The following is a 12,387-nucleotide window of genomic DNA, read 5'->3' on the forward strand; positions in this document are numbered from 1 at the left end:
ATATTGTTTGATAATGGCTAGGCAGGGTTAAGTCATTCATTATTTTTTCCACAGAACCATTTTTTAAAAGTATTTTTTTAGATGATATATGCCAAAATAAAAATAAAGATAAAAAGGCGGTAGGAATGCCCTGCTTAAATGTATTGCTTGTTTATTTTTAGAACAGGGTTTCCCCCTCTGCCCCTGTGCAGTTTATTTTGTGTTTGTTTATTATTATTTATGGTATTGTATTTGTATATATGACAGCAAAGCGCTGCTTGTTTTTTGTTTGCGTGTGTTCTGGCAGAGGCAACGTAGCAGCTTGTCCTCTGCCAGGAATAATTAATAAAAAACCTTGTGCAGAAGGTGGCCATCTCCCGAGTTAATTAAGTGACCTGTATAAAAACCTGTAGCTCAATGTACTCTGGGTGGGGTGTTCAGAGGCGGCACGAGAGCGAGAAATTGAAAGATAAAACTAATACAGGATCAGTGACAGCAATTTGCCCAGCCTGACCTGTGTGTAGTTTATTTTGTGTTTGTGATTTGTTTTGCTCTGTGATCTGTGTTTCTGTTTAAATATTTTATTTTATTTTTGTATTTAGTTCCTGCTTTTGGCCTGATATCACCACTCAGCGCCATGCTGTCACAGGCCTATTGTTTAAAAACCAGGAAAAACTGTATGTTAAAGCTAGATGTAAAAATGTATTTATTTACCGATAAAGTTGCAAGGAGGTTTGTGCATACGGATGGCCATCATGGATACGGCGCAGCCGGTAGTCCCAGGTTATTAAAGGTCAGGATGAGCACACCGTCAGAAGTAAAGGGGGAGGTTTTGACCTTGGAAAATAAAAAAGGAAAATGTGATTTTTTTTTTTTTTTTTTTACTCTGCTATCGGAATAAACAGCGTTTGGATATTTTTGTTTGTAAAATGTATTATACAAAGTAAGTAAAATGAAAAGTATCTGTTGTTTATTCAAAAATATTACTTTTATTAGTTAGACTGTTCCAGGGGGGAGGAGCCTAGCTGGGTAGCCTACTATAAATACTTCCTTGGCGTTCATTTGGAGCTCAAAACCTTTATATATAGTCAGTCCCGATCAAAAATATAGAACTGTATCTCCATTCAAAACATTTAAATAGATTCAGTCCCGATCAAAAATATAGCAGGTACCATCGCTCGACTGTTGAAAAAGACTAGGCTCTCCGCTGTTCGGTCCCCTTCTCATTTACTGTATTGTTATTTGCATTACAACAGTCTGCTAGTAGCAGGGAACTCACACATCCGCTGGAAACAGCTAGCGTTAGCAGGTATTTTTTCGTTTTCAGAAATCCGTCAGGCCATTCCACCAGCTGGATTTGGATGGCACAAGGATCCGGATGAGTCGCAGATCCTCCTGAATGAAGCGTCCCTATGGTTTTCTTTGTCAGTAAATACGATCAAAGACCTGGCGGATGACAGTCTCAAACAATAAACAGCTAACTATTTTCTAAGTAGAGTTGTTCATATTTCTCTTTTATTATAAACAGTAACCGGTAAACTATGCAGCAACTTGGCAAACCACTAAGTTAAAGGCTGTTATAGTACTATTTACTTTCCTCAGTATCAGTCGCATCGTCTCTCTCCTCACACGGATTCTGCACGTTCCGATCAGCCAATGGCAGACCCAAACACACAATGCTAAGTAAGTGAGCAGCTCAAGAAAATAATCAATTTAATGACTTGCTCAGTTCTGCTCCTGCTGAGCCGCTCAGAGCGATCCTGATCATTTCACATCAGTAATCAGAGGGAGCGGACGCAATAGCCACCTGCAGGAAACAAGTGGAGATGACAGGCAGGATTAACAAATACGTTTGTCAAGAACGATGAACTGGCTTCTACTTCTGAAGTTGTGTATTAATTGGGTAAATAAGATGGCAAAAATTGTTGTTTTCGAATTTGTATCATATAATTTCTTTTTTTTTTTTAAATGTACAGCTGTTTTACAGCAGGGGACAGTAGCTTCACACAGGTCTATTTCATCTACCATCACCTCAGAAACACAAACAAGCAAAGAAAAAAACTGGAGTAGTTCATGGTAATTAATATAGACAGACACAGCAACGAAGCACACATAATATATAGTCATGGAATAAGTAGGGCCTAATAAGTCAAAGTAAATGTAAATTAAAACAACAGGCATATATGTTCTAATCCAGGTCTATCAATGTATCATGGCCAGGTCGTGTAGGTGAGGGGTCTGGAAAGTATGGGGATGACTTCAGAGAATACTATGGAGATTAAAACAATAATTCTTGTTACATTAAAAATGACAGTCCCTGTTGTGTATTGTTTGACTAAGACCTTTTTGTACATTTTTTTTATAGTACTGTTGTTTTTTTTATATAATTTTTTAGGATATCTTGAAACGAAACGCCTTGTCTACAGCAGTTATTGCATAATGTAATATTTATTAATACTTGTCATTTCAAGTTTCAACTTAAGTGTTATATTACAGTACATGTGGGTGGGTGATACATGCAGAGGGTACAAAGCTTTGTGTATTTTCATTTTTAGTTTATGTTAAATTCATTATATTTTATCAGTTATTTTTAAGGCTTATTTTGTATTTAAAAAATGATCATCTACCGATATCTATACATTTTAGAAGTATTTATTCATAAACTGAAATTGGCAAAACAAGTTTAATGTTTGCACTTGGCTGCGCATAGACTACCTGCACTTTTCTGTTGAGAATTTTAACTTCAATTAAACGCCTCCTGTGTTTATTTAAAATATTTGCCAGCAGACCTGCCGCGTATTGGAGACCCGCGTTTTTATTAGATCACTAGCTTCACTTGCTTCATGCGGTCATTGAGAAGCCATTAACACACAACCTTGTAGCAACATCGTGACTCAATTTAAACATTCCAGCAACTTTATTTTAAGGTCCAGCAACTTTTTTAAAAGGTCGTGTGTAAGCAACAGTTTTGTTTTATAACAAAATTACATTGTATTGTAAAAGCTCAGGTATAAAGCGAAAGTATTATTAGGGTATTATATGCACTGGTTAACAAGGATACAGTATGCAAAACACTGGAAAATGATCAAGCAGAAGTACGAATTTGTATTTAAAAATGGAATTAGATATGCCATTATTATTATTATTAATAATAATAATAATAATAATAATAATAATAATAATAATAACAGTTCAGTCCACTAAAAGACAGCTCTGCGGGTATCAGAATACAAGCATGTAGGCTACGCTTTCAGCATCATCATAATAATAATAATACAAAAGTCTAAAATGTTTTTTTTAAAATGAACAATAAAAGCAATAAGTATCATTATCAATCTCAAACTTGTACATTGCTAATACAACAAAACAGGTTAAAATACACCAAGAGGTTTGTATCTGGCCTACTTTCAGCAAGCTTAAAATTATCAAACTTTTTATAACGTAATAACTGCATTAAACAAATATGCATTGCATGTAGGCCTACCTTAAATTGTGTTTTCTATCATTATGTATTAATCCTGGGATTCACTTTCATCACTGTCACTTATTAGCAGTTCATTAGGCTCAAGCTCCTCCTTATCTTCCTCAGCTTCAATGGCAATGACAGCATTAAACAAAGACCCAGCGTTTATTTACAAGATTTGCCAGCAGACCCGATGCATATTGAGAACCAGCAATTATTTTAAGTTTTATGGGGTGTGTGTGTGTGTGTGTGTGTAATGCCTAGTAATACAGTAGGTATTGCTCCAGTCTTGTACCTGCACAAGCTCAAAATATACTTAGATACTACTTAGAAATGACAGCTGAATTCATAAAAACTGTAAGTATTAAATACATTTCAATGTAGACAATTCATTGCATTGTTTTCTTAGTAATAGTTAATATAAATATATCCAGTAAACGTGTTTATTTTTAAATGAAATTTTTTATTTCACCCTCAGGTTGACTTTTCCTTCATTGTTTGGCACAGTTTCCCAGACCGCATAGTTGGCTATCCAGCTCGTAGTCATTACTGGGACAACAGTAAAGGGCAATGGGGATACACCTCCAAATGGACAAATGAGTACTCCATGGTTCTCACAGGAGCATCATTTAATCACAGGCAAGTCCTCCTTTACAACCCCATGAACATATGCCACCCTATTCATAAGTGGTATGTGTTTTTACTAGTGGTTTTAATTGATTAATCACACTGGTGGGCTTTGATCGATAAAATTATATTTGATCGATTTAATCTTGTCTACCTGAGTGTGGTATCAGAAAACGGTGCACGAAAAAGACATGTATGTATATGTATGTAAAAGAGAAATTGGGGAGAGAATCAGGGGAAAAATAATTGGGTGCACTAAAAAAAATAAAAAAATTAAAAGATGCAGGCTAGCAAAGGGTATTGTATTTATTGGATGGATCAGAAATTCCAGAGTTTTATCACATTTCCGTAAAGGGGTGCTAACCTGCTGTTTCAATAATTTAATCGTTAAAATGAATCAATAATTTAAAAAAAGAACAGGAGTGGATATCTTCTGCTGTGCCCTATTATCTGGCTAAATTCACTTTTCCAGAGGAAAACTTTTACCAGTACAAACTTGTACCAGGACCAGTACACCATTGAAGTAAAAAAATAATCCAGAATAAGAATGATAATAGACAGGAAACACATTGCATAACTTATTTAGCTAAACGATCAAACAGGTTTTTCAAAAAGAGAAAAGTTAGGACTTTACACGTGCACAAACTTAAAGCACCTTATCGTTTATTGTATAAAGGAATGGACTGCCACACGTCAAGGTATAGAAACACGTGAGCCCATGCTAAGAAGATTGCTCAGTTGTGAGTACTGTAGCAGTAGTATGAGTCTAAAGGTTTCTATAGAGGGATTTCTCTCTATAGATGTATCATACAACTGTGGGCAGCTGCCCTGTAATATCAGTGAAGCAGACACATTAGCTGTTGAGTATCCATTGCAGATTCAATGTTATTTTCTTGGTTTGTTTGTTTGTTTGTTTTTTTATTAAAGGGGGAAGACTAAGTGACCTTTCAAATCTGTTTTTGCCTACCAACACAATACTATTGACTTCATTGATGTTTCTCACAATCCAATCTAAACACTAGCTTCAGTCAACACACCCATACTCTGCAGATGTTAAAGATGTAGAAGAAAAATAAATGTACTTGGTTTTGTCAATACCTGTTAGAACTAAATAGCTGCTGATGTATAGGTGTTATTACTGACTGAGAGTTCAAGTTATGGGTTTAATTTGTTTTCCTTGGCAAATGTCTGAGGGCCCTGGTTTGTCCCAGAGTATTCCTTTGTGCAGTGGCTTTCGAAGTGTCTTATATATTCTCTCTCTAGTGGTCTGGGTATTTAAAAACCTGTTTGGGGTTTCTAAACCACTAGTAACAGCATTTACATACGTTTCCACCTTACGCAAGATGCACAAGGCTATTATGAAATTCTATTTTCACCTTGTTTTATTAATGACTGGGCATTGAGCTTGATCCATTCATTCTAAATCCAGCAGTGCCACTTTCTCACTTTGAAAGCAGGTGCATATCTTTAGGCTGGGGGCAGTCTTGTATTAGCAGTGGGTGTTTGTATTGAGTGATTCAAAGGTTAAACCCCCTATAATGCCAGCCGCTAATGGTGGTTTGGTTGAACAGCTACCATACCCTGGCTGTATTTTGTGTTTGCAGGTGCTTTTCAGCTCGGAATATGTCAAACCTATGAGGGGCTCTCACTTAATGGGTTTGTTAAAGGTGTTGTTCTGGATCAATCACTAGTGATGCACATGAAAGACTCTCCCATGCATCACTACATAGTCCTTTTTAAAAGTAAATGCATTAACAGCATGGGTTGTCTCACTTCAATCCTGCCTGCCCTATTGAAAATTCTACATGTCCTTTTTCATTTATTTTTTTTTGGAAGTACTTATTGCATTCTGCAAGAAAGATAGATGCTTTTTTATTATTCAGTCAAAAGACTCCCTTTTATTTATCAACTGGGTCTCTCATGATATTGACTTTTGATTAGATTTTCACTCCACTGAAGTAAAAGGCATTAGAACATACATGATTTAACCTTTACTTTTTCTAAACTGTACAAGAAATATCAAATTTAATTGTAAAAGATATAAAAACTTAAGTCCTGAATTAGCACTAATTTTAGCTTACCTGGTGTTAACTTTGATAAGGTAGTCCAAGAGTATTGGTAGTTTGGGTCTGTGAAACTAGTCAGAAAATAGAAACTAGTCTTTAAAATAATCCACTGTTTATTTGATATGTTTATGCTTAAAAGTAATAGCTGAAAACCATTTTAAAAAGCTATTATCCCTTTGTGGCAGGCTGGTGAGTGTATAGAGGCCCAGAGACAGACAGTTCAAAAAAATAACTATTTCATTATAAATAAACACAAAATAAACATGCACAAAGGCAAAATAAAGGGATTTAAACACAAATAAAGCAATATAAAAACAAAACTTGCAAAATTAAGGTTTCCAGGCTGGGCAATGCCTTCACTGGATTCACAAATACAAAAAAACCACAAACACCAACCTGCTTCCTCAGCTCCCTCTTCCCAAATGAGAAGCAGAGGCCTCCTTTTATGTCAGGTGGCTGGGCGCTGATTGATCTTTAATTAACCTAATCAACTAATCAACCCCAGCCACCTGAACATAATAAACCCAGGCAGGTAGGGGAAATTAACCCCATCCCTGCCAATTTAAAAAGGGCAGAGCTTTGCTCTGCCACACCCTTACTATCCCTCAAATGAAAAAAATGTAGTAATTGACAAACTTTCAGCAGTGAACAGGACAGTGGTTAAAGATATACAAAAGACATGTTGAGAGAAGATGTGGACATAACATACTTTTAAGGCATGTAAAAAAGAAAAAGTCAACTCATAGAATTATAACCTTCAACGTATGACAATCCACGATGCCTTGGAATGCTCTGTATGATTTTTGAAGTAAGTGCAAAAGCAAAGACACATTTTCATAAAGAAATAAAATAATATAAAACTAGCAAGGTATAAATGCTGCTGCACTGCCCAACAAAAGACCTAGGAGTTTTTGTTGACTCAGAAATGTCTTCATCTAGGCAATGTGGGGAAGCTATAAAAAAGGCTAACAAGATACTCGGATACATTGTGAAAAGTGTTGAATTTAAATCAAGGGAAGTAATGTTAAAACTGTACAATGCACTTGTAAGATCTCATCTTGAATATTGTGTGCAGTTCTGGTCACCTCGCTATAAAAAAGATATTGCTGCTCTAGAAAGAGTGCAAAGAAGAGCGACCAGAATTATTCCGGGCTTAAAAGGCATGTCATATGCAGACAGGCTAAAAGAATTGAATCTGTTCAGTCTTGAACAAAGAAGACTACGTGGCGACCTAATTCAAGCATTCAAAATTCTAAAAGGTATTGACAGTGTCGACGCAAGGGACTTTTTCAGCCTGAAAAAAGAAACAAGGACCAGGGGTCACAAATGGAGTTTAGAAAAAGGGGCATTCAGAACAGAAAATAGGAGACACTTTTTTACACAGAGAATTGTGAGGGTCTGGAATCAACTCCCCAGTAATGTTGTTGAAGCTGACACCCTGGGATCCTTCAAGAAGCTGCTTGATGAGATTTTGGGATCAATAAGCTACTAACAACCAAACGAGCAAGATGGGCCGAATGGCCTCCTCTCGTTTGTAAACTTTCTTATGTTCTTATGTTCTTATGTTTCTTGTTAGTTTTGCATTGTTCCAATTGTTTTATTCTACAAAGAGTTGTAATTTACCCAAAATGTTAAACCTATTTTTTTCTGTTGCCACTAGGTATTATCACTACCTGTACACTCACTACATACCAACCAGCCTTCACAGTATGGTTGACCGTATGGCCAACTGTGAGGACATCCTCATGAATTTCCTGGTGTCTGCAGTCACCAAACTCCCTCCCATCAAAGTGACCCAGAAGAAGCAGTACAAGGAGACGATGATGCAGCAGGTAATCTTGTAGATATTGATGACAGTGCTTTCAAGGAGCGGTCCAGGCAGCTAATTGGAAATGACTGCTTACCGTCTAGAAGCATGTAATGCAGTCCTGCATCCTGTAGGCATGCTTCAGTCAAAATGGATCTAATGCGGCCTGAGCTAAATAATACAGTTGACTTCCAAGGTTTGTTATCGACTGCACAGACTGGGCTGGGTGGCAATATGGCAAGATATTAAAACAACTGTGTTAGGATAAATACACAAACCCATGAATATTTGTTTTATGTGATCATGTGTTTGTGCAAAAGTCTAGGGCTTGTGCAACAAATGATACCAGAGCATACATCAGCTTCTTTATTCATAATAATCGCATACAACACAGGATTGTAGACAGGACACATACCTCTCTTCCGCTGTGCAACCGAGCCGTGCCGTGCCCGTACCGAGCCCTCGTGGTGCAGTTAAGGAGAGCCTGGGTTGTTTTTCCACTGCAGAGCCGAGCCGTGCTACTGATGTCACACATAACGAATGACAGTTATTATTAATTATTGTTATTAACTCAGTGCGCAACCAAATGGTGTTCAAAAATGAATAGACTAATGGTACAGCTGTATCTTGTATCGCTATATTTTGTAAATATATTCAAGAATTTCTTTATAATCCACAAATTTTACTGAGTATATCAATAAAGTTCAATTAGTTCTGTTGAAGGGGAAAAAATAAGGTTTTAAAAACACTATTTTCCAAAGATATCCTGTTTTAAGGATTTTTTTTTTTTTTTTTTTTCTAGAGTTTTTTATTTGGGTGTTTAATAAAAGAAGCTGTGCGAGCACAACGAGAGTTAGTATGTATGGTACAGCTGTATTTTGATTTACCACATTTCAGTAAGTAAGTTTAGAATTGTTTTATTTTCTGCATTTTTTTCTTTATATTAATATAATAAAGGTCAAAGATGAGAAATTTGGTAGAATATTGTGTTTTTGAGTGTTGTTAAGTGTACCATACCTGCAGTTTGTATCCATTTGCTTCAAATTGTCAGAAATTCGGGGGATAAACTTTCTCATTTCTGACACACGACTCCAGATCTTCCTGACACTTCTATCTGCCCACAGAGAAACTAGTCTGCACTTCCTCAGCGTCCCAAGGCTGAAATTCTTTCGTCACACTCACTGCCTGGCATGTCTGTCTTTGTGGAGTGTACTGACTGACTCAACATAATGACGTAAATCCTTAACTTGTCATTTGGTAATCCTTATCCTGGCTCGGCTTGGCTCGCAGCCGGATTCAGATGTCTTGTGAGGCTGGAGTTTCACGGTTTGGTTCTCGCTCGTTTTGACAAATAGCCAATGGAAAACCACCCGTACTGTACCGAACCCTCATGGGTCAAATGTGTCAGTGGAGAAGGGCTATGAGATATACTAATACAATGGACAATATAGTATCTTGAATGATGAACACAAGGGAACAATCTATTTCTCAATGTATTTGACATAGTCCAAGCTATTTGGCAAAGGCTACTTTGTCTCCCTGCTGCAATTTATCAAGATAGCCAGGATTCATCTGTCCTTCTGAATGCCAGCCCCCTCATTTCCAGCTGGATCTCACCGGAATTAAAACAGGCTAGCGAACAAACCTCTAGGAGGCAGTGCTAAGATGAGGGACAAAAATCCTAACATTTTATCACATGGCCTTCTGCAGGAACTGGGTCCAGCAAAAGGAAAACCCACATGCTAAATAAATGATTGCTAGGGCTAAATACCACCAACAACTCAGTGACGCTAGGTTGAGTCACATTCATTTGTTATTTTGATATAATGTATTCTGTGAAATTAAATACAACCACAATTTACATTGGATAACAAAAGCTAGCATTTTTTTGTAACTTTTTTTTACTCATCTGTCAACATTGTTTTTCTTCAGTTGTTTGTTTCTGTAGCCTTTCAAGGACAGATTATGTTACACAGCATGTATGTTGCTCCACATATGTACACAAATATCACCTTGTCTTTTATTGGATTCATTTCCTGTTTCATCACATATCTCGCTGCTGGGTGTCCTAGTTTGAAATATAAATATAAATATATAGAGGAGTGATGGTTGCCCTGTATAGCATTCAGTTTGAGTCGACCCATAAAATAAAGCATACCCCTGATTCATATTGGCTAGCTGGCTGCAACTAGTTGGACAGTGTGCAGGACCTGATCGATCACTGGGATGAGGGTAGACTGATGATTGCAGATCTGAGTGTTGATTAATGTCTTAATTGCTGAGGCAATAGGGACACTTATTTATTTACTCTCTTTAGTTATATAATTCCTGTAGCAACCCCTACTGCCTATTTAATAAAATCATTGTAAAGCGTAGTCTGGCATTATATAGCATTGGGAACTTCGTAAAACACATCTAAAAGGCAAATTAGAGTTAAATGAAAATTTGGGGTGTACATAAGGCAGGAATTTGATCCTCGGAATTGAAAAGAAATCTCATATTAGATGTAGACATTCATTTTGATGTGGAATCATTAGGGTAGAAATATTGATTTCCATGCATTTAATTAACTGAAAAGCAGAGCATATAGGATCTCCAATTGGAAGTGATTTAGTACTACAAAGTTGCAGTTCATCGATAGCGTTGCAGTTGAAAAATCTTAATCTGCAGAATTAAAGTAAAATAAAACAAATAAGCAACCAACCAACCAATAAAATAGCTTGTTTCGCTCTGTGTTTCCTTTTTGGATGATGCATGGTTTGTTGCAACTGCAAATACGTAATGAAAAACTGTGACTGAAAAGACATGTTTACTACGTGGGATTCATTCTCCTTTGTACAAATTAAAATGTGTAAATGTTATGAAGTGGCTTTAGTGATAATGTTGTAAAAAGAGGAGATGTCATACTTTTGTTTATTGGAAAAATAAATGCAAATGACACGTTCAACAATAAAGCGTTCATTAATGCTTAGTGAATTTCAGTCAATATCCAGTCTTAGTGTATTTGTTTTCGTCGTGGCGTAATATGATCGTTGCTAATTCGATATCTGTAATTGCTTCTGGCTTCTCTACAGGGCTCCACGACCTCACGTTGGGCTGACCCAGACCACTTTGCCCAGCGACAGACCTGCATGAACTCCTTCAGCAGCTGGTTCGGGTTCATGCCTCTGCTCCATTCACAAATGAGGCTGGACCCAGTCCTCTTCAAAGACCAGGTGTCCATCCTGAGAAAGAAATACAGGGACATTGAGAGACTATAAAAGAGGACTGGTTGAATATTCAGTAAATCAATGAAAGGACGTTTTCAAGCCAACGAAAGTCTGACATCGTACAGACAGACTTGACTTATAAATCATGGTTATTATGCAACACCAGGCTATTTTACCTATTCTTGCTGGGACTGTAAAGAATCACAATTTGTGGCATCTTTTAACATGTGCCAATGAATTAAACTTTTTATTATAGATTAAACATCAATACCAATAACCATATTTTAATGAAGAGAGTCAGGAATATCGTGGACCTGTGGTGTCCAATAAGGAACTCATACATCAATATGCAATATGTTCATTTTGGGAGTGGACTTCAGTCCAATGCTGCTAGACAGGCCTCTTTAGGAAAAAGATTGTACAAGGGCAAGATGACTTGAAACTGTCTTTAGTGTAACCAAGGAGAAAACAGTAGATATCAATCACATTCCTTCTGCGACATGTAGACATACTTTAAGGCTCTGTTGTATCTGTTGGTTTTATGATATATATATATATCGATTTATATATTATATATATATATATATAGAGATCTCTATAGTGATAGAGAGGAGATAAGAGAGAGAGAGAGAGAGAGAGAGAGAGAGAGAGAGATCTTGAAATGGTCTTTTCTTGATGTAGTACTTTTAGCATATTTTGAATTCAACATTGCAGTCGTCCGAAATGTGGTGTGCGAAAAAATGCAGATTTCAGACCTACTATATAGTGCTAACAAAAAGGCCTCCAATTTTCTTGTACAGCCGTGTACATTCACATATACTGTATAACTCATGAGAAAGTACATTGGTACATTTTTACATTAGGGTTACAGTGTAAACATATAACATGTATGGTTTCACAGAACCGGATTAGCCATAATCTCTGACCACCTACTTAAGGTAGCTTCTGATTCATCCTCATTGGGATCTGTGATCCAGCTGTTAAAAGGGTAGATGTGTTTTTAAAGATTTTCATATAAACTGTTGACATACATACCTCTTTAAAGAGTTAGTAGCGGGGTTCTGATAAAATATAGCATTACACGTCTCCACGCATTGCTACAACTGTTTAAATAATGTACTGTCATTTTTCTTTTCATTGTTAACATCCTGACAACTTTTTACACTTAAAATTTTAAAATCTGTTTCAAAGCTCTTTTCAAAATGGTCACTAGTGTACTGATAGTGTAAGGATTAT

The 12,387-nt window shown here is 36.6% G+C and overlaps 1 protein-coding gene across 2 annotated transcripts in view; it reads left to right on the forward strand.

Annotated features, from left to right (window-relative positions):
• The window catches only part of LOC121317487 (exostosin-1-like), a 338,142-nt gene extending 326,503 nt beyond the window's left edge, over positions 1-11,639 (forward strand). For both annotated transcript variants that reach the window (XM_041253479.1, XM_041253480.1), the window contains 3 exons: positions 3,921-4,081; positions 7,796-7,967; positions 11,017-11,639. In XM_041253479.1, coding sequence (XP_041109413.1) covers positions 3,921-4,081; positions 7,796-7,967; positions 11,017-11,202 — 519 coding nt within the window. In that variant the 3' untranslated portion in view covers positions 11,203-11,639. The remainder of the gene's footprint in view (positions 1-3,920; positions 4,082-7,795; positions 7,968-11,016) is intronic.
• The last annotated feature ends 748 nt before the right edge of the window (positions 11,640-12,387 follow it).

Source organism: Polyodon spathula, chromosome 6, assembly GCF_017654505.1.
Source record: "Polyodon spathula isolate WHYD16114869_AA chromosome 6, ASM1765450v1, whole genome shotgun sequence".
Taxonomy (NCBI): Eukaryota; Metazoa; Chordata; class Actinopteri; order Acipenseriformes; family Polyodontidae; genus Polyodon; species Polyodon spathula.